The sequence below is a fragment of the Hemiscyllium ocellatum genome, chromosome 24 (assembly GCF_020745735.1).
Source record: "Hemiscyllium ocellatum isolate sHemOce1 chromosome 24, sHemOce1.pat.X.cur, whole genome shotgun sequence".
Taxonomy (NCBI): Eukaryota; Metazoa; Chordata; class Chondrichthyes; order Orectolobiformes; family Hemiscylliidae; genus Hemiscyllium; species Hemiscyllium ocellatum.
In genome coordinates, this window is record NC_083424.1 from 28,872,722 (window position 1) to 28,896,115 (window position 23,394).

At 39.5% G+C, this 23,394-nt stretch overlaps 1 protein-coding gene across 1 annotated transcript in view; it reads left to right on the plus strand.

The window, feature by feature from the left end:
- Positions 1 to 23,394, plus strand: part of setd1ba (SET domain containing 1B, histone lysine methyltransferase a) — a 142,215-nt gene that overhangs the window by 99,261 nt on the left and 19,560 nt on the right. Inside the window, exons 8-13 of the mRNA XM_060843638.1 lie at positions 3,893 to 4,075; positions 8,212 to 8,299; positions 8,915 to 9,153; positions 10,108 to 10,177; positions 15,908 to 16,189; positions 18,067 to 19,740. Coding sequence (XP_060699621.1) covers positions 3,893 to 4,075; positions 8,212 to 8,299; positions 8,915 to 9,153; positions 10,108 to 10,177; positions 15,908 to 16,189; positions 18,067 to 19,740 — 2,536 coding nt within the window. The remainder of the gene's footprint in view (positions 1 to 3,892; positions 4,076 to 8,211; positions 8,300 to 8,914; positions 9,154 to 10,107; positions 10,178 to 15,907; positions 16,190 to 18,066; positions 19,741 to 23,394) is intronic.

Below are 23,394 nucleotides of genomic sequence, written 5' to 3' on the forward strand. Positions count from 1 at the left end.
GCAGGTAAACGGCTAGGAATCCTGTGGCAAATAACTCATTTGCTGACTCCCCAAATCCTGTGCACGATCTACAAGGTACAAGTCAGGAGTGTGATGGAATACTCTCCATTGCCTGGATGGGTGCAGCTCAAACAACAGTATGACACTTGATATAATCCAGGACAAAGCAGCCCACTCGATTGACATCCTGCCCACATTTATTCCATTCACCACCGATGTTCATCAGCTGCACATACAAGATGCATACCAGAAATTAACCAAGGCTCCTCAGACAGCACCTTCCAAACCCAGCACTATTCCAATCTGAAAGAGAAGGGCAGCAAGTATATGAGAACACCATCACTGTAAGATTTCTTCCAAGTGATGCACCATCTATACATTTCCATTCCTTCAGAAGCATTGGGTTAATATCATGGAATTCCCTCTGTATTAGTATTACCAGTATTTCTAAACCAAATGGACTGAAGCAGTTCAAGAAGGCAGCTCACCACCACCTTCTCAAAGGGCAACTAGTGATGGGTAGTAAATGCTGACCCAGTCAGTGAAGCTGTCATTTCTTGACTGAATTTTTAAGAAGTCTATGTTATAGAAAGAGTGTAGTTGCATCATTATATTTCATTTAAACTGTTGCCTGAAATTCCTCCTGTATTTACCTCAGTTGCACTTATTAGTGACAAACCTATAACTGTCACTTTCAATCCATCATCACAAAGGTCTGTGTAAACATGATCCAAGATGAGTAAGAGCTGTGCTGCTGAATGCTTTTCACACTTCCATTGGCCATTTCCCAAAGGGCACACTACTGCCTGGAAACTTTGCCTGCCAGCAATATGCACTGCAGTAATATTACCAACTGCCCTTGTGAAAATACCATGTTCACTACATATTTTCTGAATCTATACAGTACACAGTAATCTTAATCCTTTCACTGGTTTTATAGTGAAAAATATTGTTTCTTTGGAATTTTAGGCTTCATTTACATATGAAAGATTTTAGAACCCTGTTCAAACTAAAACATTCTGCTTTTAAACAGTGTTGGTCAGAAGCGGGTAATATTATGGAGTCTGCAAATCAGGCAAGAAATGTAAGTGTCATGTTAATGATCCTATGGTCTGATTTGATTTGACCTACACTGTAAGATTTTTCACATTAATTCTTGTTTTGTTTTTATGGACAGCATAGTGGAACAAGATGAGTGTGCCCTGGGGTAGAGAGTCCACTTGGCTCTGCTTAAAGCTGAAGTCCTGATGTTAGATTTGATTATTGCTACATCAGCCATTCCTTTCCTATAAAATATAACTGATATATTTTGCCTGTATATTTTTGAAGTGCAGTACTGAGCTGGTTTATCTGAGTTTATTTTCTGTTTTTCATTGTCTTCATTGTGCTCACATCTTGTACTATTTTATTGGATGTATTTCCCTATCAGTCACCATATTTCCTAGGTTTGTGCACCACTAATGTGTGAATGAGAGTGAGATTCTCTGTGCAACAATACAGTCTACCATATGATGTAAAAATTAAGCAAAACTGTTTGTTCAATTGAGTTATGGGCTCATGGACTGAGGAGTGGCAAGTGGAGTTTAATTTAGATAAATGTGAAGTGCTGCATTTTTTTGAAAGGCCATTCAGGGCAGGACTTCTATACTTAATCGTAAGGTCCTGGGGAGTGTTGCTGAACATAGAGACCCCTAGAGTGCAGGTTCATTGTTCCTTGAAAGTTGAGTTGCCGATAGACAAGATAGTAAATAAAAAGTTTGATATGCTTGCCGTTATTATTCCGTGCATTGAGGATAGGAGTTGGAAAATCATGTTGCAGCTGTACAGGATATTGGTTAGGTCACTTTTAGAATACTGCATGCAGTTCTGGTCTCCCTGCTAAAAGAAAGATGTTGTGAAACTTGAAAGGGTTCAGAAAAGATTTACAAAGCTATTGTCCGGATTGGAGAGTTTGAGCTGTAGTTGAGAGACCGAACAAGCTGGGGCTGCTTTCCCTGGAGTGTTGGAGGTTGACAGGTGACCTTAGGTTTAAAACAATCGTGGATAGGTTGACTAGGCAAGGTCTTTTCTCCAGGATAAGGGTGTATAAATCTAGAGGCCACAGGTTTAAGATGAGAGGGGAAGATTTAAAAGAAACCAAGGGGGCAACGTTTTCATGCAGAGGGTGGTATGTGTATAAATGACCTGCCAAAGGAGGTGGTGGAAGCTGGTGCAATTATAACATTTAAAATGCATCTGGATGGTTACATGATTAGGAAAGATTTAAAGGGATATCAGCCAAATGCTGGCAAAGGGCCTAAATTTATTTAGGGTATCTGGTTGGAATTGTCAAGTTGAACTGAACGACCTGTTTCCACACTGTACAGTTCTATAGCTCTGAGGTGATTTTAGAAATAACTTTAGTGTGCTCATTCATCTTTAGGAATGATGCAATTTTAATTGTCACTTGGAATAACTTTAAAGTGTGAGCTTGTTGCATGGTAAAGAAAATTCAATTAAAAAATCTACACTGTGCAAAGCAGCCTGGACTGACCACCTCCTTAGCAGTTGTGCTCAATTTCTTTTTACTGAATTATCAAAGTCTCTGAATATTATGTGCCTGAGAAATACAGCAGTGTTGTAATAAGTGATCATTGAATATTGATCCAATAGTTTCGCAGCGTTCAAGGCACTTGCTACTTAAGGGAGTCACGAGGGAACATTATAATTAAAACACAGCCAGCCACGTTCTTGTGCAGGAGTCTTGAGTTTTCTCAGTGACTGGCCTACTGCATGTTGAGGTGAATTGCCTCTGCTGCTGTTGAAAAGATGCTTACAATTAAATCAGGTATATTGGTTGAGCTGGCACTAAGTTTACAAAGATTGTACCAACTCAGATTTACAGGTAATAAAATCACCAGATTTGTTAATATTTAACATTACCTTTTTAAAAGAAAATACTGTGTTCTAGCATTTTAATTCTTTATTGAGAGTGATAATCTAGTGAAGACATCAGTACGAGGAACAGTAGTACCTGTACTTTCCAGTTAGTTTCAGGTTGTCCCAAAGCAGTTGTATTCCTGGATGAGGTAGAATAAAGCTCCCTTGTACCCTAAAGTCAAAATATCACGTGTATGTTATCAGTATGATATTTTTCCACTTCCCACACTTACCATTCCATGGCCTCTGGGAAGTGTAGCTGCCAGTGACCTGTTCTGTTCTCCTTGATGGAAGTCAGCGAAGGTTGCCTCAAACTAATTTCATACAGGAGCTTTTTTTAGATGACAGAGAAGGCTTCAATTCTGATTAGTTGCTTGGACTTGTGAAACCTAGCTGATGCACTATGTCCTTTTTTCAGTGGAGGAAACTTGTTATTCTTCCATTGTCTGGCTTTTATGGTAAGTCGAGTCTCTCATAAACATGCTTGACTCCTAACTACCCTCTGCAGCGGTCTAGGAACCACGCTGTTAAATGAAACAACTAGAAAGAATAACAAGAATAAAAGAGGATGGACCAATGAACTTAATCTTCAATCAGAAGCATTGAAAACACACCCAGTCAAGTTACCTATGCACATCAATCTGCAGACTGTTATAAGATTTGGAGAGAGCCATCTGACTGACAGTATAACAATCTGATGTTGACATACTCATAATTATATTCATCAGTTAATGTATTAGAACAAGCATCACATTCAATCATGTTTATTACATTGGAATTTTATTTGAGGCTCTCTTCACTATATTGGAATCAAAAAAGTTCATTGTATTGGTAATAAAATGCTTTACTCAGATAATGGTTGCTAATTTCAGAATTCAGCTGTAGAATTCTCATTGGATTTAGGTTGGTTTGCAGCTGTACATTTAGTGTATACTTTTGTAATTATTTTTATTTTCATCACCACTTCCCACAGGCTTCACAGGCACCAATAAAATCTGCAGATCAAAGTAAAGATGAGGAGAGACCAAAGCCTAAAGAATCAGCACCAGCTTCAACATGTCTGTTGGAGCACTGGCCCAAAGGAGAAGGACTTGGTTATGAAGGCATGGGACTGGGCATGGGACTGAGGGGTGCGATCCGGTTACCATCCTTTAAGGTAAGGGAAGCACAGTATCACCAAAGGACAAACCTATTGTTAAAGTCAGTATTATCGCTACATCATTTTTGGTACCAGTTTTCTCATTTTAATTCTAGTGTTTGAAGTGCCACAAATTTATGATTTGCAAAAATACCTTAATTCATTGCAACATTGGAAAATAATGTTCGGTGGAGAACTCCTCAACACACAGCTTTTCATCCATTGTCCCCTGAGACACTTGTGTAGTCTTTAAAATAGCATTACGTTTTTGTGTTGTAATTGTTTAACAACACTCTGATGAATGACTTTCTGATTCAAAATAGAGTTCCATTTAAATGTTGGATTCCATTTTTGTTCAGTTTCAGTTGATAGGTTGTGTTGCATTAATTTCTTGGCTCCATTGATAAGATTGATAAATTAACATCCAACTTTTCTTACCACCAACCCCAGCTCCTCTTACTTTACTACGTCTTTGTTTTAAACATTAGGTCTTTTTCATTTGTAGTATGGCTTTTCTGATGGTGTTGTGCAACCTTTACTCATGGGTGGAGTGGGATGGATATATTAAGTTTTCTCTTATTCAGAGACTGGTGAGTCAGTTTCAGAAAAAAAAGTCATTTTTACCACTACAGTAAGCATGCATTTCAGGAAAAGAGAACAAAACAACAATTGAATGAGTACTTCATAAAAATGACCTTTAAAAAGTGCCAAACAGCACATCTAACTAATGAAAACTTTTTTTTTCTGGTTAAGAAGCAGAATTAGGAAGAGAAAAACATAAGGCTCCACATCTTAGTGATGAGGCAGCTGGAGACCAGAGTGAACTGAGTAGTCAGATTTAATTAACACTGTGCATGGTCCACTCCTGGCAAGTGGATAAGCTGGCCTTAGTGATTTTCACACAAGTTAGGGTTGGAAGCGGGCTGCCTTTCAGACTGAATTTTTCTCCATTCTCTACATTTTTGTGAATAGGTTATTGGGGAGGTAGGAGAAGGGGAAGGCTGGATGTATGATCAGATAGTTGATCATTCACTTACCCATTCATCCATCCACGCACTCTCATTGACTCAGATACCCTGCATTTACTCTCATCTTTAACTTCCCTCACCCCCATTTATTCATTCACACACACCCTTTATGCCACATTCACTCAATCTATCAAAACCCCACCTTGGCATATGCCTCCCCCAACTTAGTCATTCATCCACCCCATTTCATTACTCTTGATATATCCTTCAGCCATTCCCTCGTTCTGCAGCCACAGCTACTCATTGACTGTGCACTAAACCCCACTGATCGCACTTACACATCCAGGTCATGGCCTGGCTCCACACCTATTGCCCCTCGTCATTCATGCACCACTATCACCATCGCAGAAGCGGGTCTCATTCTTTTCGCCTACTGCGCCAGCCTGACCCTCATTTCTTGTCCGCCCAAGTCATAGTCTCCTGTAATGCTGCCTGTCCCAGTCTTGCGGACTCACCCCTGCAGTCTAAGTCCTCAGGCTGAGAGAAACCATTCCTTGCTGAGCAGCTCATTGCTCCTGAAATCATACACTGTTTCTATGAAATAACCAGCCTGTGTTTGGAGGAGCAGCTCCTTTTGTAAGTCCAGTTACACTTACCTTCATTTTGGATAAGGGTTCAAAGCCACGTTGTAGCCACTTGTTGGATAAGCTGGCAAGATGATGTCTTTCGTTTCAATGTGCAAAAGACAATTAGTTACATTTTTTTACTGGTGCAAACCACATTAAAAAAAGGGATCTTCCAGCTGGTGTAGCCACAGGCTACATGAGGCATGCATTTTGGAACCAGCCGCACAAATGTTTTGTTTCAGAACCAGTTTAAGGAGATAGCATCTTCCCAGGACATCTCTTATCTACCTACTCATCTGGCTTCGTTCTCCATGAGTTGGGTTACCCACAAATCCACTGCCATGTCTTAAGTCTCTGGAAGTTGACCAATTTATTTTCTAACTAGAATGTAAAAGCAATTGCAGGATGGGCCCACGTGGCTAGTCAATAAGGTCATAGCTAATCATCTTCCTTTATCCCAATTTCTTGTCCTATCCCATATCGTTTGATCTATAAATGTCCAAAAGTATCATGAATCTCAGTTTGGAATTCAGATATCTCTAGCTTGTCACTCTTCATTTAGTGTAATGTAATGGTTCTGAAGCATTTTAATATTAGTATTACTTTGGCTCCATTCTACTAATGTCACACAGTATGTGGGTAGAGATGAGTTCTATTTCCACTTTCGGGGGATCAAATGTATCTGTACCAGTTGTCTAAGATCCTAGTAAATACACCTGACCAAATATGATTGTACTTGCAGCTACTAGGCAATTGACCTTCTTGTTATCCAAGAATACTGCCTTTCTGTATATACTTATGTTAGAGTATCCTCCAACACTAGTCATTAGGTCTAAGACAATGGTGGTTTGCTGGCAGTGAGCAATCGCAAACAAACCTTACCCAGTAGCACAAAAGTGAGGTTGCAAATACCATATATCCATCTGAGAAAATACCACAGTGAGTTCTTAAAAACCGGTGTGCGAAACAAAACTCACTTCCAACAAGAAAACGTAATGAAGATGGGTCTGGTTCCTGACCTGCATTTTTATAATAAAAATCTATTGACTGCCTTGAACCTAACTCAGCAAAAGTCCTTTTGCTAACTTCCTTTGTAACTTACTCTTATGTTTTCTACTTGCCTCCTGCTCACTACCTTTTCTTATCCCTCTCAATTCTGTCAACAGAAACCTGTGCTTGTCAGTTCCATGCCTCGACCGTCCTGCTCACTGCTTTACTCCCTCAATCATCTCTCTTGCCACTTAGCTGTCTCGATCTGCTTCCTTCTACTAATCCACTGACACCCTTCCTCCTGTTTCCATCCCTCCGTTTCCCTCCACTCGCCCACCCTCATCCTGGCCTCTGCTCTCCTCGCTCCCCTCTCACTGCTTTGCTCACTGCCTTTCTCTTGCTGCTGGGCTGGAAACAGTAAATGTGGGATGTGAGACAGAGTGTGTGCAAAATAAAAATGGAGGCAGAACTATTTGATGAACTTTTCTAATTTGCAAACCCTGCTAAATGTGATCAGAATGGGCTTTAAGTGGTGGTGGTGGTGGTTTGAGATTGGAAATTCAGTGGACATTGGGTGATTCATTATCTTCGTCAATGTTTTCATGACCATTTACAACTCTATGGAAACATGTATTTAATATTCGTATACTTGAACTCTTAGGCCAATCTGAATCTGGGTAAATGCTGTTAAAACTTGACATGGTGTGGAGTATCCTGAAATGAAGCTCTGATTGGATTTTCTGGGGTTTTTTCCTGCACAAATAAAAGGAATGTTCTCCTCTCCCTGACAATTGGATTCTGATAAATTAATGTCATTGCCCCCTAATGGAGTACCTTGTCAGCTCTACAACACTGCAACGTTTGTCAGAACATTGCAGAAGACAATCTTCAGACAGTCTTGACTTCCTGATGGTCTTTCTACATTTGAGAAGTTGAAGTATGAGGCTGCAACAGAGTTATTTTCCCAAAACATTTAAGATCGCAGATTTGATTACAGAAGACAAATTTCCACAGATATATATAATTAGCATTATTTGTAGACTGACTAGAAACAGAAGATAGCCAGGAACAGATGCTGTGCATTAGCCTGCCTTAACAAAACAAAAGCAAAATACTGCGAATGCTGGAAACCTGAAAAAGAAACAGAGTACTGAAGAAAGTCAGCACTTTCAGCAGCACATGGAGAGAGAGAGAGAGAGAGAAAAACCAAGGCACCATTTCAGGTCTAATACGAACCATGTTTGGAACTGGTCAGCTGGTTCTGAAGAAGTCACATTGGGCCCGAAACGTTCCTTCCGTTTCTCTGTCCACTGATGCTGCCAGACTTGCTGAGTTTCTGCAGCACTTTGTTTTTATTTTAGGCCAGTCTTAACATCTTGGTGTTTGGAACTAAAGTCTTCAAAGTGAATACTTTCAATGGAGCAATATGTAAATGTGAGTGTTATTTTACTGCTTTAATATCTTTGCGCACAGGCAAATCTATTGCAATTCCTTGTTTATTGATCGACAGATTGTTCACAATGGATGAATGACTAAGATTTTCTGAATGTCAAGTCATGTGTTTTTGTAGGTAAAGAGGAAAGAGCCACCTGATGCTGCCTCCTCAGGTGATCAAAAGAGAATTAGACCATCTACTCCACTGGATGATGATGATGAAGGTTTGTCCACATTTGACGCATTTACATGCATTGAACTGTAGTTCAAGAATGCTTCACTCAAATTTTCTGAATGACGCTTATATAGGTTGCCTTCCCTCCGATCCAGCACTAGTTACAGGAGTTGATATCAGTTATTGTGCTTCTAGACTCTGGAATTCTGTTCTTAATTCTTATACTTTACTGTCTCTTCCCCATTTTCAAACCTCCTTAAAAGTTGCTCCCTTAAGTGCTTTCCCCAGCTTCTCCCCTACTTGCTGTTATATTATTTAATCTCCAATATCTCACTTTGGATTACTTCATTATGCATTGGATCCGATATTAGTTGTCACAAATTATTTGGTATGTACTTCATGTAATTTGTGACTGAAATATTATGTGTGACAGATACTGCAGGCACATTTGAGTGTTACCTGCTGTAAAATATCCTTTGGTAATGTCACAGTTATGATGTCACAAAGTAGATTATGTCACAAATGGACTATTTAATTATGAAAGGTTCAATGAGAACTGAATATATTAGAGAAGATTTATAACTTAACAAGAAGGCTGAGGGATGGTCAGGTGGATTTATTGAAATGCAAAGTTCTAATTTCATCCCTTCATCACCTGTAACAGAGTCTGAACGTGACCGAGACATGTCAGATGTAGCCAGTCATTCTTCTGAGTTATCTAAGAGAGACTTGGAATCAGTCACCGAGAGGCGAAAGCCAGCAAAACCTTTAAAGCTAGACAGTGAAGGAGAGGAGGAAGAGGAAACTTCTGGGAAAGAGGAAGAAGAGTCATCATCAGAGAAGGAGGATGAGGAGGAACAGGATGAAGAAGAAGAGGTTTCTGAAAAGGCTTTGTCAGAAAAGGTTGGTTTGTTCTAGAGTTTTATTACAAGCTAACACAGACAATTCTTCAGTACCAAAACTTGTACAGTCCAGTCTTCCAACAGATTATTCACTGAACCTTTTGATGGATGCATTTAATGGGTACTTTAGTCTCTTCTGGAACAGGCTGGCTTCAATAGTGTTAATTATTTTAGACCACTTTCAACAGAGGATACGTCTGTGAACAGCTTGAAACTGAAGTCCAGCCAGCACTCTTAGACTTAACTGTAAGTAAATGCCCAGTCCACTTGACTGCAGCAGGGCTAATTAAGTGTTTCTGCAATGCCTTTCATACCCACTTGATGTCTTTATTATGCCTTGTAGTTCAACTGCAGAATGCTACACTACTTCTGCTATCTTTGTAAACATGGTCATCAAAGGGTTGAGGCAATGTACTGATGGTTTGATGGGTGAAGGAGCTTGTCATAAAAGAAAAGAAAGGAAAATCTGCAATGAAAGTATTCTGGAAAATGTCATTACGGAATGTGTACAAAGAATCATCCGGTTCTACCTCATATAGTCCACTTCCAGGAGAAGCTAATCTGCCTAAAAAGCTGGTTTCCTATGGGTGTTATAATTGACTCCAACAGAAATACTTAGGATACTCAAAATGATGAGTGGAGAGAGAAGTATTACATTTTCATTACTTTTAAAAGATAAGTCTCTCAGAATTGACTGTTTATTAAAGTTAAGACTACACGGAAAGAAACCCAGCCCTTTTCCTATTTTCACCTTCAAAGCATTCTCATGGTGGCAGCCTCGCCACACATGTGATAAACCAACATGAAGGAAGGGATTACAGTATTGTATAATTGTTTAACTAAAATAATTCCTAAATTATCTGGCAGGTAATTATTTTTAATTATTATTTTTCAGTGTATAATCATTATTTTCTGTTGATCATATGATGAAATTAATTTTACTGAATATTTTCAGGAGGAAGATGTTGAAGATGATGAAGCAGATATTGAGACCAGTGAAAAAGAAGGCCTGGATTCTGAAGAAGGTGAGGTCTTAATCATGCATTTGGATTGTAGAACGTTAGTAACTTCAGTATAAAATTAAATGTACAATATTTTAATGTTCACTGTTCACCTGTATGTCATGACTATTAGAATAAGAAAATGCCAAATAGCCATTTACTCTCAGACTATTGTATAGCTAAAAAAGGAGGCACATGATGCATACCGGACTCGTATCTCGAATGGAGGAGACAGGCGAAGGCTGGAATAAGGAAGGCTAAGAGGAAGCTTGAGAAAAGGATGGCAGGCTTTGCTAAAACAAATAGCAAAATGTTCTTCAAGCATATTAACAGTAAAAGATTAATGAGGAATAGAGTGGGGCCCATACGGAATTAGCAGGGTAAATGGTTCACTGAAGCAAAGGGTATGGCAGAGGTACTAAACGATTATTTGTTTTACAAAATTATAAAATGGTAGCATTGACCTCGTTGAAAATGTGGGTGTTGAGCAACTGTGTAGTGTAGTGATAGGTAAAGAAGAGGTGCTAGAAGGGCTGTCAACTCTCGAGTAGAGAAGTCACCAGGCCTGGATGGGATATATCCTGGTTTGCTGAGGGAGGAAAGGAAGCAAATTGGGGAACTGTTAACAGAAATTTTCCAGGCCCCTCTGAATACAGGATTAATCCCAAGAAGGCTGCAGGATTGCAAATGTGACACTTGTTTAAGAAAGGGGTAAAGAATAACCAAGGAAACTACAGACCTGTCAACTCAACATCAATAGTGGGAAAGCTGATAGAGGCCATAATATGGGATAAGGTAATTTTAGTGAAATAACGTAATACTAGACAGTCAACATGGCTTTGTCAAAGGCAGGTCATGTTTGATAAATTTGATTGAGTTCTTTGCCAAGGAGAGACAGGCAGTGGTTGAGGGTACTGCTGTGGATGTTGTATATTTGGACAGTCAGAATGTATTTGATACGGTGACACATAGCAGGCTGTTAGCAAGTTAGAAATGTTTGGGATTGATGGTCCTTGGCAGCATCAGAAGTTGGCTAAAAGTTAGGAAACAGAGGCGAGCTATAAATAGGAATTTCTCAGATCGGAGACGAGTTGAAAGCGTTGGGACACTTATTTTTTTCTGATTTGTGTTAACAATTTGGAAGTGGATGTTTGTGTTGAGGGCAAAAACCTCCTAAATTCACAGATGACATTAAGCTAGGGAGAGCAATGAATTGTGAGGATGACACTGAGTGACTTCAGGGGAGCACTGACAAGCTGGCCAAATGAGCAGAGACCTGACAGATGAATTTTAATGCAGAGTATTGTGAGGTAATACATTTTATTAGAAGTTACATGGAGAGACAATGCAGGCTCAATGATATAACTTTAAAGGGAGTAAAGGAGCAGAGGGACCTTTGTGTTCACTTGCATAATTCTCTGAATTTGGCCAGGCAAGTTGAAATAGTTGTTCAGAAGGTTTATAGAATCCTTGGATTCATAAATAGTCGGTATAGAGTATAAAAACAAGGAAATTATGCTGAACCTGTACACATCGTTGATCAGACCAATTTTGGAGTATTGCGTTCAGTTTTAGGTACTTTATTATTTAAGGAAACATGTTAAGCAAAGTGATAGAAAAGTTAAAAGGTCTAAAAATTGATAAATCTCGTGGCCCAAATGGGCTACATCCTAGAGTTCTGAGAAAGGTGGCTGAAGAAATAGCAGAGGCGTTGGTTGTAATCTTTAAAAAAAAATCACTGGAGTCAGGGAAAGTCCCAGATGATTGGAAAATTGCTGTTGTAACCCCCTTTTTCAAAAAAGGATCAAGACAAATGATGGAAAATTACAGGCCGATTAGCCTAACCTCAGTTGTAGCGTAAAGTTCTAGAATCCATCGTTAAGGATGAGATTTCTAAATTCTTGAAAGTGCAAGGCTGGATTAGAACAAGTCAGCATGGATTTAGTAAGGGGAGATTGTGCCTGGCAAACCTGTTAGAATTCTTTGAAGAGGTAACAAGTAGGTTAGACCAGGAAAACCCAGTGGATATTATCTACCTAGACTTCCAAAAGGTCTTTGATAAGGTGCCTCTCGGGAGGCTGCTAAGTAAGGTGCGGGCCCATGGTGTTCGAGGTGAGTTACTGGCATGGGTTGAGGATTGACTGTTTGACTGAAGGCAGAGAGTTGGGATAAAAGGTTCTTTTTCGGAATGGCAATAGCTCACAAGTGATGTCCCGCAAGGTTCAGTGTTGGGGCTGCAGCTGTTCACTTTGTATATTAATGATCTGGATGAAGGGACTGGGTGCATTCTGGCGAAGTTTGACAATGATACATAGTTAGGTGGACAGGCAGTTGGTTCTGAGGAGGTGGGGAGGCTGCAGAAAGATTTAGACAATTTGGGAGAATGGTCCAGGAAATGACTGATGAAATTTAATGTGAGCAAATATGAGGTCTTGCACTCTGGGAAAAAAACAATACAGGCATGGACTATTTTCTAAATGGTGAGAAAATTCATAAAGCCGAAGTACAGTCTGGGAGTGTTAGTTCAGGATTCTCTAAAGGTTGACTTGCAGGTTGAGTCCGTGGTTAAGAAAGCAAACATAATGTTAGAACATAGAACTTTACAGCGCAGTACAGGCCCTTCGGCTCTCGATGTTGTGCCGCCCTGTCATACTAATCTGAAGTCCATCCCACCTACACTATTCCATGTACATCCATTTGCCTATCCAATGACGACTTAAATGCACTTAAATTTGGTGGATCTACTACTGATGCAGGCAAAGCATTCCATACCCTTACTACTCTCTGAGTAAAGAAACTACCTCTGATATCTGTCTTATACCTCTCCCTCCTCACTTTAAAGTTGTGTCCTCTCGTGTTTGCCATCCCCATACTTGGAAAAAGGATCCCCCTGTCCCCCCTATCTAACCCTCTGATTATCTTGTATGTCTCTATTAAGTCACCTCTCAACCTTCTTCTCTCTAACGAAAACAGCCTCAAGGCTCTCAGCCTTTCCTCGTAAGACATTCCTTCCATACCAGGCAACATCCTAGTGAATCTCCTCTGCACTCTTTCCAAAACTTCCACATCCTCCTTATAGTGCAGTGACCAGAACTGTACACAATACTCCAAGTGTGGCCATACCAGCGCTTTGTACAGCTGCAGCATTACCTCCTGGTTCTGGAACTCAATCCCTCTATTAATAAAGGCCAAATCACTGTATGCCTTCTTAACAACCCTGTCAACCTGGGTGACAACTTTTAGGGATCTGTGTACATGGACACCGAGATCTCTCTGCTCACCTGCACTCCCAAGAATCCTACCATTAGCCCAGTGCTTTGCATTCTGATTACTCCGGCCAAAGTGTATCACCTCACACTTGTCCACATTAAACTCCATTTGCCACCTCTCAGCCCAGCTCTGCATCCTATCTGTGTTTCTCTGCAACCTACTACATCCTTTGTCACTATCCACAACTCCATCGATCTTGGTGCCATCCGCAATTTTACTAACCCTCATCCAGGTCATTTATAAAAATGACGAACAGCAGTGGACCCAACACCAACCCTTGCAGTACGCTGCTAGTAAACGGACACCAAGATGAACATGTTCCATCAACTACAACCCTCTGTTTTCTTTCAGCAAGCCAATTACTGATCCAAACTGCTGTGTCTCCCACAATCCCATTCCTCCGTATTTTGTATAATGTTGTCATTTATGTCAAAAGGGTTGAAATGTAAAAGCAGCGATGTGCTACTGAGACTTTTATAAAGTTCTGGTTAGGCCTCTTTTAGAATACTGTGTCCAGTCTTGGGCCACACACCTTAGGAAGGACACATTGGCACTCGAGCATGTCCAGTGGAGATTCACACGGATGATCTCTGGAATGGTCGGCCTAACACACGATGAACGGCTGAGGATGCTGGGATTGTATTCATTGGAGTTTAGAAGGTTGAGAGGAGATCTAATAGAAACTTACAAGAAAATGCATGCCTTAGAAAGGGTGGACACTGCAAATTTGTATCCGTCAGGTGGGAAGACTAGAACCCATGTGCACAGCCTTAAAATTAGAAGGGGTCAATTTAGAACAGAAATGAGGAGACACTTCTTTAGCCAGAGAGTGGTGAGCCTGTGGAATTCATTGGCACAGAGCGCAGTGGAGGTCGGAACGTTAAATATCTTCAAGGCAGAGATTGATCATTTCTTAATCTCGCAAGGAATTAAGAGATACGGGGAGACTGCAGGTAAGTGGCATTGAAATGCCCATCAGCCATGATTGAATGGTGGAGTGGACTCGATAAGCCAAATGGCCTTAATTCCACTCCTATTTCTTATGGTCTTAAACACTTGGAGAGAGAGAGTAAAAGATTTACTAGAATGATACCAGGAATGAGGGATTTCAGATGTAAGGAAAGATTAGAGCAATTGGGCTTATTCTTCTTAGAACAGAGATGATTATGAGATGACCTTATTGAGGTGTTCAAAATTGTGAATAATTTTAAGAGTGAAAAAGGATATTCTGTTTCCACTAGTTGGTACATCAGTAAGAAGAAATCACATTTTCAAGATTGTCAACAAGAGAGCTGAGGGTGAGATGAAGAGAAACTTTGTTATTTGGATTTGTTAGGATTTGGAATGTGCTATCTGGGAGAGTGGTGAGGTGGATTCCATATGACGTTTCAAAAGATAACTGAATATATATTTGAAAGCAATGAATTTGGATAGGAATGGAGAATGGGTAGCTGGGTAGCTCTTTTGGGAGCTGGTAAAAACATGAATAATTCGGGTCAAATGATTCTACTTATTGTCCCCAATTCTAATGTTTGAATTCTAGAAGTAATGCCTCTTCTTGAGTATTCTGTGTTACATTCCATTTTTCCAATGAGGGTGTAGCCAGCCTAATCATAGCCATTACGTGTCACTAGTGCAACATCAGGTGGGAAGTATGTGACTGAGGTATAGATTCCTATTCTTCAATTATTGATTTTCCCTCCATGATATCATGAATTAGATGTAAATGAACTTCCTATTATTGGTGTTATCATGCAGCATCTATTAATATATAATTGTACTGTGTGTTGCTACTGTAACTGGTTATGCCTTTACAGCGTAGGAGAATGAGGGTGAAACATATAAGATTCTAAGGTGGTTTGACAGGTTAGAGATATTGGTCAAAAAGTGTGGTGCTGGAAAAACACAGCCAGTCAGGCAGCATCCGAGGAGCAGGACAGTCGATGTTTTGAGCAGAAGCTCTTCATCAGGAATCAGAGCTTATGCTCGTATTTGTCAACTCTGTTGCTTCTCAGATGCTGCCTGACCGGCTGTGTTTTTCCAACGCCGCACTTTTTGACTCTCAACTCCAGCAGCTGCAGTCCTCGCTCTCTGCCAGGTTTGAGCTGTTGAGAAGATGGATCTCAAACTACGCTATACAGATACACAATAAGGAGACAGTCATTTAAAACTGGGGTGCAAAGGAATTTCTACTCCCTGAAGGTAATGAATACCTGGAACTCCTTACCCCAGTGAGTTGTGGATGCTAAATAAGATAGATAATTCAAAAATCTATCAAGCAGTAGAGGGCAATGAGGTGCTAACATGAAAGAGGATTTTGAGGCCGAGAGCAGATCCCACCCATAATCTTGTTGAATTGGGAGCAGACTTGAGGGGTCAAATGATGTATTCCTCATATTTCTCTCTTTATGCCCTATGCTGCCATTTACTTTCATTTTGATTTACAATAATGGATGTTGCAAATAATGCAATCTCTATTTGCAGATGAAGTGATCAGCGTTGCTTCATCCAAAGTGGAAGGGGAATATTCAGAAGACAGCGATGAATCTTCAGAATACGAATCTAGCTCTGAAGATGAAGAGGAGGAGGAGGAGGAGGAAGAAGAAAAAGAAAAACTGCCACTACGACAAGGGACTGAAGAAAAGGTGGAAGAGGTAACGCGGGAAGTGGAAGAGGTAGCTGATGCCCCAAATGATGTTACGTTAGAAACTCCAGCAGAAACTGAATCAGGGTTACTGTCTGTTTCATCGCCAGATGGAGTTCTAGGTAAACATAACTGCAAACTTCATACTATATCTTGTTACAATTAGGAATCAAACTCTGCTGTTTTTAATTAGCAAATCCTGTTGTCGTGAAATTCTAAATGTAATTTTTTAGATTTTATCAGTGTCATTAAGAAATGTTGAAATCCAACTAACATTACTGTTAGATTCTTCATGATGCACTTTCCATTGCAAGGACACAGATACTCCTTGGGAAGGTTGGGTGGGGCTTTCACAAATCTGTCTCGACGTTGGCTGCATCCACAATATAAAAGACAGGATAATTAGAATAATTGGGTTGGATGTTCATACCCTACCACTAGGACTCACAGCTCTTTCTGTCCCAGAGAGAGAGAATCAAAAGGTGAGTGATTTGTACCAAATTCTTTTTGAGCTCTCCCATCAAGACACACTGTTGCCATGCAGAAAAAGTCAGATCAATTCTGAAGCTAAGATATAAAGAAGGAACTACGGATCTTAAACAGAAACAGATATTGCTGCCGAAACTCAGCAGGTGTGGCAGCATCTGTGAAAAAAAATAGAGTCAACGTTTTGAGTCCAGTGACCCTTCTGCAGAACTGACAGCAGCTAGGAAAATATGGTATTTATGCTGATGATAGTGGATCAGTGGAGAGGAAGCCCAGAGAGAGAAAAAGCTTGGCAGACAAAGGGATTATTGATAATAGATTAAGGAAGAAGAGACATTAGTTAGCTGATAATGGGGACTATGAGTAGATGATAATAGGTTAGCTGTGCTGAAATCAACTCATTTTCATGACAGGACCTGGGATGTAGGTAAATAGGCAATGTGTTACAATATCTAAGGATAGGCTGGCTACTGGTATCCATTACAAACCCACCGACTCCCGCAGTTACCTTGACTATCCATCCTCACACCTTCATCTTGTAAGGACTCTATTCCATTCTTCCAGTTTTTCCATCCCCATTGCATCTGTTCTAATGATATCACCTTCCACAAGGGGGCCTCAGAAACCTCCACATTTTTCCTCAACCGAGGATTCCCCATTACCGCAGTTGACAGGATCCTTAGCCATGTTGTCATCTTTGATTTATTATCACGAATCTCCTACCTTTCTGTTTCTCTCTGGGCTCCCTCTTCACATATTTAAAATGCCCCCTCAGTCATCAGCATAAATACCACCCTTCTCTATTAGTTCAGAAGGAGGAACATTTGATGCAAAACATTTAACTCTGTTTTCTCTCCACAGATACTGCTAAGTTTCTCTAGCAATTCTGATTTTGTTTGTCAGATCTCCAGCATACAAAGTTCTTTGTTATGTTATAATATTCTAAAATAGTTATTTTAACCTGATGGGGCTATATTGAAGAAGATGGTTGAGACTAATGTGAAGCGTAGGTGCTTTTATAGACTAGTTGAGCCGAAACACACTTATCTCTTCTACAGACTGGAAAAATTGGGATTTTTCTCCTTTTAAATAGAGAACATAAACTAGAGATTTAATAGACATGTTCATTATTGAGATAGTTTGATAGAGAAGACAGGGAGAAAGTGTTGCGGGAGGATAGGTAATTGGAGGACAGATTTAAAATTATTGTCAAAAAGCTAGGGAGAGAGTGAGATTTTCCTTGTCCAATGAATTGTTATGATCTGGAATATATTGCCTGAAAGGACAGTGGAAGCAGATTCAGTTATAAGTTTCAGATGGAAGTTGGATCAATGCTTAAATCAGTAAAATTTGCATGGCTATGGGTAAAGAATGAGAGATCTTTTTAGGTGCTGTCAGAGAGCTGAGGGAAGGAACAAAATGAAAAATGCCTTTTATTTTTGCTAGTTCTTAATAACTAAATTGCCTGCAGATTTAAGTATATCTTTATTTGAATGATCCACCTTTCTTGCAGCAGTGAAGCCTGAGGCAGACATTGAATTGGAACCTGAAATATCTGAGTCTCAAAAGGCAAACACAACTGAGGATGTTCGAACGCACAGGCCACCCACACCAACAGGAGCTTTTGCTGCTCTTTCTGTCATTAAAGGTAATGTTCCGAACAAGTTTGATGACAGTGACTCAGAGATGCGCAATAAAATGAAGTTCACCTCACCATCAGCAGATGAGGATGATGGTCTTCCACGTACACCTGGCAGAGAAATCTCAATCCATTCCGATTCTGACACTTCCATGTCATCCCTTGTCAAACCATCTGTGTCCATACCAGCAATCCCTCCAACACCTGGAAGACAGGAGGTCCCTGTAGTCATCAAGTCACCCATTCCTGATCATCCAGTTTTGGTGAAAGCAACATCTGAAGATGGTCCACCAAGAACTCCTGGGCGTGATTTTGTAGCTGATTCTGCAAGAAGTTTGACAACGTCTCTGAGCACTGAGACCATTCCACCGACACCAGGAAGTGAAGGACCATTGACAGGAAACAGCTTGACTCTGAGCTCACCTCACATTCCTGGTAGTCCTTTTACATACCCATCTCAGTCTCCTGGAGTAAATTCTGGAGTTCCTCGTACTCCAGGTAGGGACTTTAATTTTTCTGCAGCTTTCCCTGAAGCAAATACTGTTGTATCTCCATTATTGGCATCCAAAAAGTCTTCATTGGATGGAGGAAAAGAAAATCTAATGTCTTCTAGTACATCCCCATTGCTGGGTGTGAATAGTTTGCTACCCCCTTCCCTTCCTGTCACTTTCATTACGCCTCCTAATTTTCCACTGGACCTTGGATTATTGTCTGATTCTGCATTGAGTCCATCTATAAAACCCACAATTGTGCCAAATAACAGAGAAAAATTGGAAGAAGAAAACAAAGCAGAAACTGAAATAGCATTAATTTTGACAGAACCAGTACCTTCTTTACCAAACCAAAAGATCACACATCACAAGATCAGCTATGCAAAGGAACAGCCAGTGTCTCAACTACCAGTCCCTAGTCTTGATTCCAAGTTGATAGAAGAATCAAAGATTAAAGTTGGCAGCAAGCTACAGTCTCCCCTACAGGCCAGCATAATTCAAGCTGATAATAAAGACCTCTGTAGTCAGTGGAGTGATGATCAGTTTGGTGTGAAAGACCCAGCAGCTGTTATGTTGGACTTTAGGGAAGATGTCTACTTGCGAAATGTTAAAACCTCTGCAGAGGAAAGTGCCACGATTAATACTGATACATTTTGGGACTGTAGAAGCAAAAAATTAAAAGAATCTGATAGGTTGGCTTTGAAAGAACTGCAGATGAAGGTCAAAATTGAAAATGAGGAAGATGATGATGAAGAATATGAAGATGATGAAGATGATAAGCAAGAAAAAGCTAAACTTAGAGAACGATGGACTCGGAGGCATAGGAGAAAACATGAGGATGCTTGGTATGATGATATTCTATCACCTGAATCTTCACCACCTAGGTCACTATTTAAACCCCGTTCAGAATTTGAGGAGATGACTATTTTGTATGACATATGGAATGAAGGCATGGATGAAGAAGATATTAAATTCATGAAGATTACATATGACAGAATGCTTCTGCAGGATAATTGCATGGACTGTCTGAATGACACACTATGGGTTCACCATCCTCATATCCTTTCAAATTATGATACTGATCATATGATGTCTATGTCAGCAATTTTTCTCAAGTATGATCAGATGTGACTATTGAAAGAAGATAATTTATGCTGCATTACAGATAATTGTCAATTATGTCTCACTTCTGAATTTCTCTGTGTTGATTAATAGGCAAGTCAATTAACAGAAAATAATTCAGCTCTTCAACAGATTCTTCAGTCAGAACTATAGCTATTTATTCCTATTCACAGTAACATCCCAGAATATCTCCTGTTGAATATTTTTCTATTCTATTTTTCTAATTATTATGACCACAGCCTTAAAGTATACTTAAATTATTGTACGGCATTGAATAAATGGGAAAATTCAATTTGTGAAAACAAAATTTGAAGTTAAAATGGGAGCCAAGCCTCTTGTGGCTGATTAAAAAATGCATTTTCTAATGTGTTACAAGGGCTTATGCCCGAAACGTCGAATTTCCTATTCCTTGGATGCTGCCTAACCTGCTGTGCTTTAACCAGCAACACATTTTCAACCAGGTTATCTGTACCAAGATGATTCTACGTCACTCCCTAGTCTGTATGGAGTTGGTTGTTATATGATGACCACTCCAATTTACATTCAGTTTCTCTAAGCTAACAATGGAAATAATAAATCAGATAAACTTCACATTGGATGAGAAAACATAAGTTGAAGGGGCATATCAACCTGTTAAATATTGGTTATTCTGCAGACTTCACCATGTGTGCAGGAGTAAATTATTTTTAAGATAAGTTTTTAATTTGAAATGGAATATTTATTTATTAACTCCATGAACCCTGCCTGACTTCCTTTATCTTTGCTTTGATTTGTACTTCACTAATCTCCATTAATATTCCCTTCCTGTTGCAATGTTACAAATAAACCATTGCAGGACAGAAACTGGCTATCATAAATGTTGCTCAGTTTTAACATTGTTGAGTGTTGCTGCAGCAGAATATTAAATTCTGTTTTTTTTTGCAATGGCAGTGTATTTAAAGAGCTTTAAAACTACACCTGAGTAATTAATACAGCAGTCGCTACCATGGTGGCTACCCTGAGTCAACTACACGTGTATGACGGTGTATATCAATCTTGCAGAATTATGTTTACTAATTAAAAATATGGTTTTATTTATTTCAATGAAGAGAAAGCAGCATTTGTTTTACAATTTTAATTGGTGTGAATACATTTGGGTTACTTGCCAGCTCCTTATGCCTATCATCTGACATCACTTCTGTTAACATTTCTTACTGCATCACAGTCTTGAGTTATGTCTGCCCAGTCAACACTTAATATTGAAGTTGGCTTTGTCAATGTTTAAAATGGCAAAAGGTTTTTCCAACTTAACTACTTTTAAATGTACTTTGTCAGTGAATCAACAGAAAATGCTTCTTGAGCAATAAATGTCAATTTTTCCCCCGGAACTGAAATATCTATGTCCAAACTAATGTTTTAAACAATGTAAAGTAAATCAAAAATGTACAGCTTTCATAGCATGTTAACAAATGTTCCTTTTGTATCTTATAATATCTTTTCCAAAGGTTTTTACTTGAAGACCTCAATTGCATTCAAAGGCAATATTTCCATTCAGATAATCATGCAATTAGATTAGATTAGATTAGATTACTTAGTGTGGAAACAGGCCCTTCGGCCCAACAAGTCCACACCGACCCGCCGAAGCACAACTCACCCATACATATACCCCTTACCTAACACTACGGGCAATTTATCATGGCCAATTCACCTGACCCGCACATCTTTGGACTGTGGGAGGAAACCGGAGCACCCGGAGGAAACCCACGCAGACACGGGGAGAACATGCAAACTCCACACAGTCAGTCGCCTGAGGCGGGAATTGAACCCAGGTCCCTGGCGCTGTGAGGCAGCAGTGCTAACCACTGTGCCACCGTGCCGTGTGCCAATGTGCAGGGTTATGAGGAAAAGGCAGTTGAATGACACCAAGAGATAATGTTCATTCGGAGAACTGCAGCGAACATGATGGGCTGAAAGGCTTCCTTCTGTCGTGTAACATTTGTGTTTCTGCATCTAAATTATCAGCCTTGACTGGAAAATTTTATCTCAACAATTATTCCCCTCTGCATTCTGAGCGTATTTACTTACTATGTTTTCCAAAATGCAATCTGTGCATCTTCATGACTTGGAATTCACCTCTGGACAAAATTTTTGGAATTAATTTGAAATTAAACTGTCTTCATTATTATGAATGTAAAAGACCTAAAATCAGAGAAGATATCAACCTTTTTGGTCAGAAATGACTTTGTTTACTTTTTTTTACAAAGTTACTATGTCTATCATTTGAACTTTCAATTTAGAAAAAGGTCTAAACCATTTTCAAAATTTAACAATTTTTTAAAAAACTTGAAAATTATTACTTGTATAAGTTACACTTTGATTTTTGATGATTTTGTGGACTGTAGTAGTGCACCCAAGTTAAATTTGATGTCCCAGTCCATTATTTGCGATATATTAGTAAGTACATTAAGCCATTCTCATCAAGTATACATTGCTGACTAGCCATAGGTTTGGATAAAGTGATAACCACATGTATTCATTTCGGTAGAAAACATCATGTCCTTGCTTACATGTTTATTAAATTAAGTACTTGAATTTTCATTTTATCATCTTAGCAAATCATAAACCATTCTACAAAATACCAACATAAGCCATACAAGTAAGTGTGTTGATGTCACATGCCCAAGATTGGTATTCATTTCTCATTGTTGCCTGATCAGGATTACAGTTAGCTACACTGGAATGCCCAATTGGGCTTGGCTAATGTATTGAATTATCTTGTCCTAAAATAAGAATTTAAAGGCAGAAACTAGTTGACAACAAGAAAAATGATGGAGGTGATGGGTGAGTGGTGTGGTCTTTGAGGGCATATACCCAATGGCACAAAGCAGGCTGTAGGTGAATCGAGTCAAGACTGGTGGATGGAAGTACAGTTGGGAATTAGGCCTTTATGTTGTGAAATGGATCAATAGTAGTTTGCTTCATAACCCTCTGGGCTGTTCTCCCCTCAAGCATTCACTATTGCAGTTCTCTGCCTCTGCTATCCAGCAATTATTGCCAGACTGGATAACCCTGTACTTTGTTGTTTTTGTTTAGGCTGCAGCACTCTTATAACTTTGAATTCTAGAAGAGGAAATTCAATCTCCAATTCCCATGGTCACGGACCCACTCTCTGCTCACATTCCCAATTCTCTCTGATCTTGGAAACTTTAGCAACATTTCAGAACTTTCCCCTGTTCTAGGAGCTGGGCCTCAAAATAATGCTACACTTTGGAAAATCCATTCCACTGAAGCACCATCACCTCAATCCAATGCTTATATTGGTAATTTGGTGATAATAATTGCCATTACCCCGCTGTACTTTTAAAATCTTTGACTCTGGGCATTGCAGCATGTGAAATGCTACGGTTAATTCTCATCTTGCATGTTGTGCATGCTTTGTTTACTTCCTGTTTCATACTTTTATATAAACGCTTGCATGCAAACTATCTACTCAAACCTATAAAATGCTGTAAACTCTTCGCTAAGCATATCTACATTCATAGTAGAAAAGCTTAATCTCACATTTTATTTGCAAACTGTAATCATTTCAGCATTATGGTTTGTAAATTAA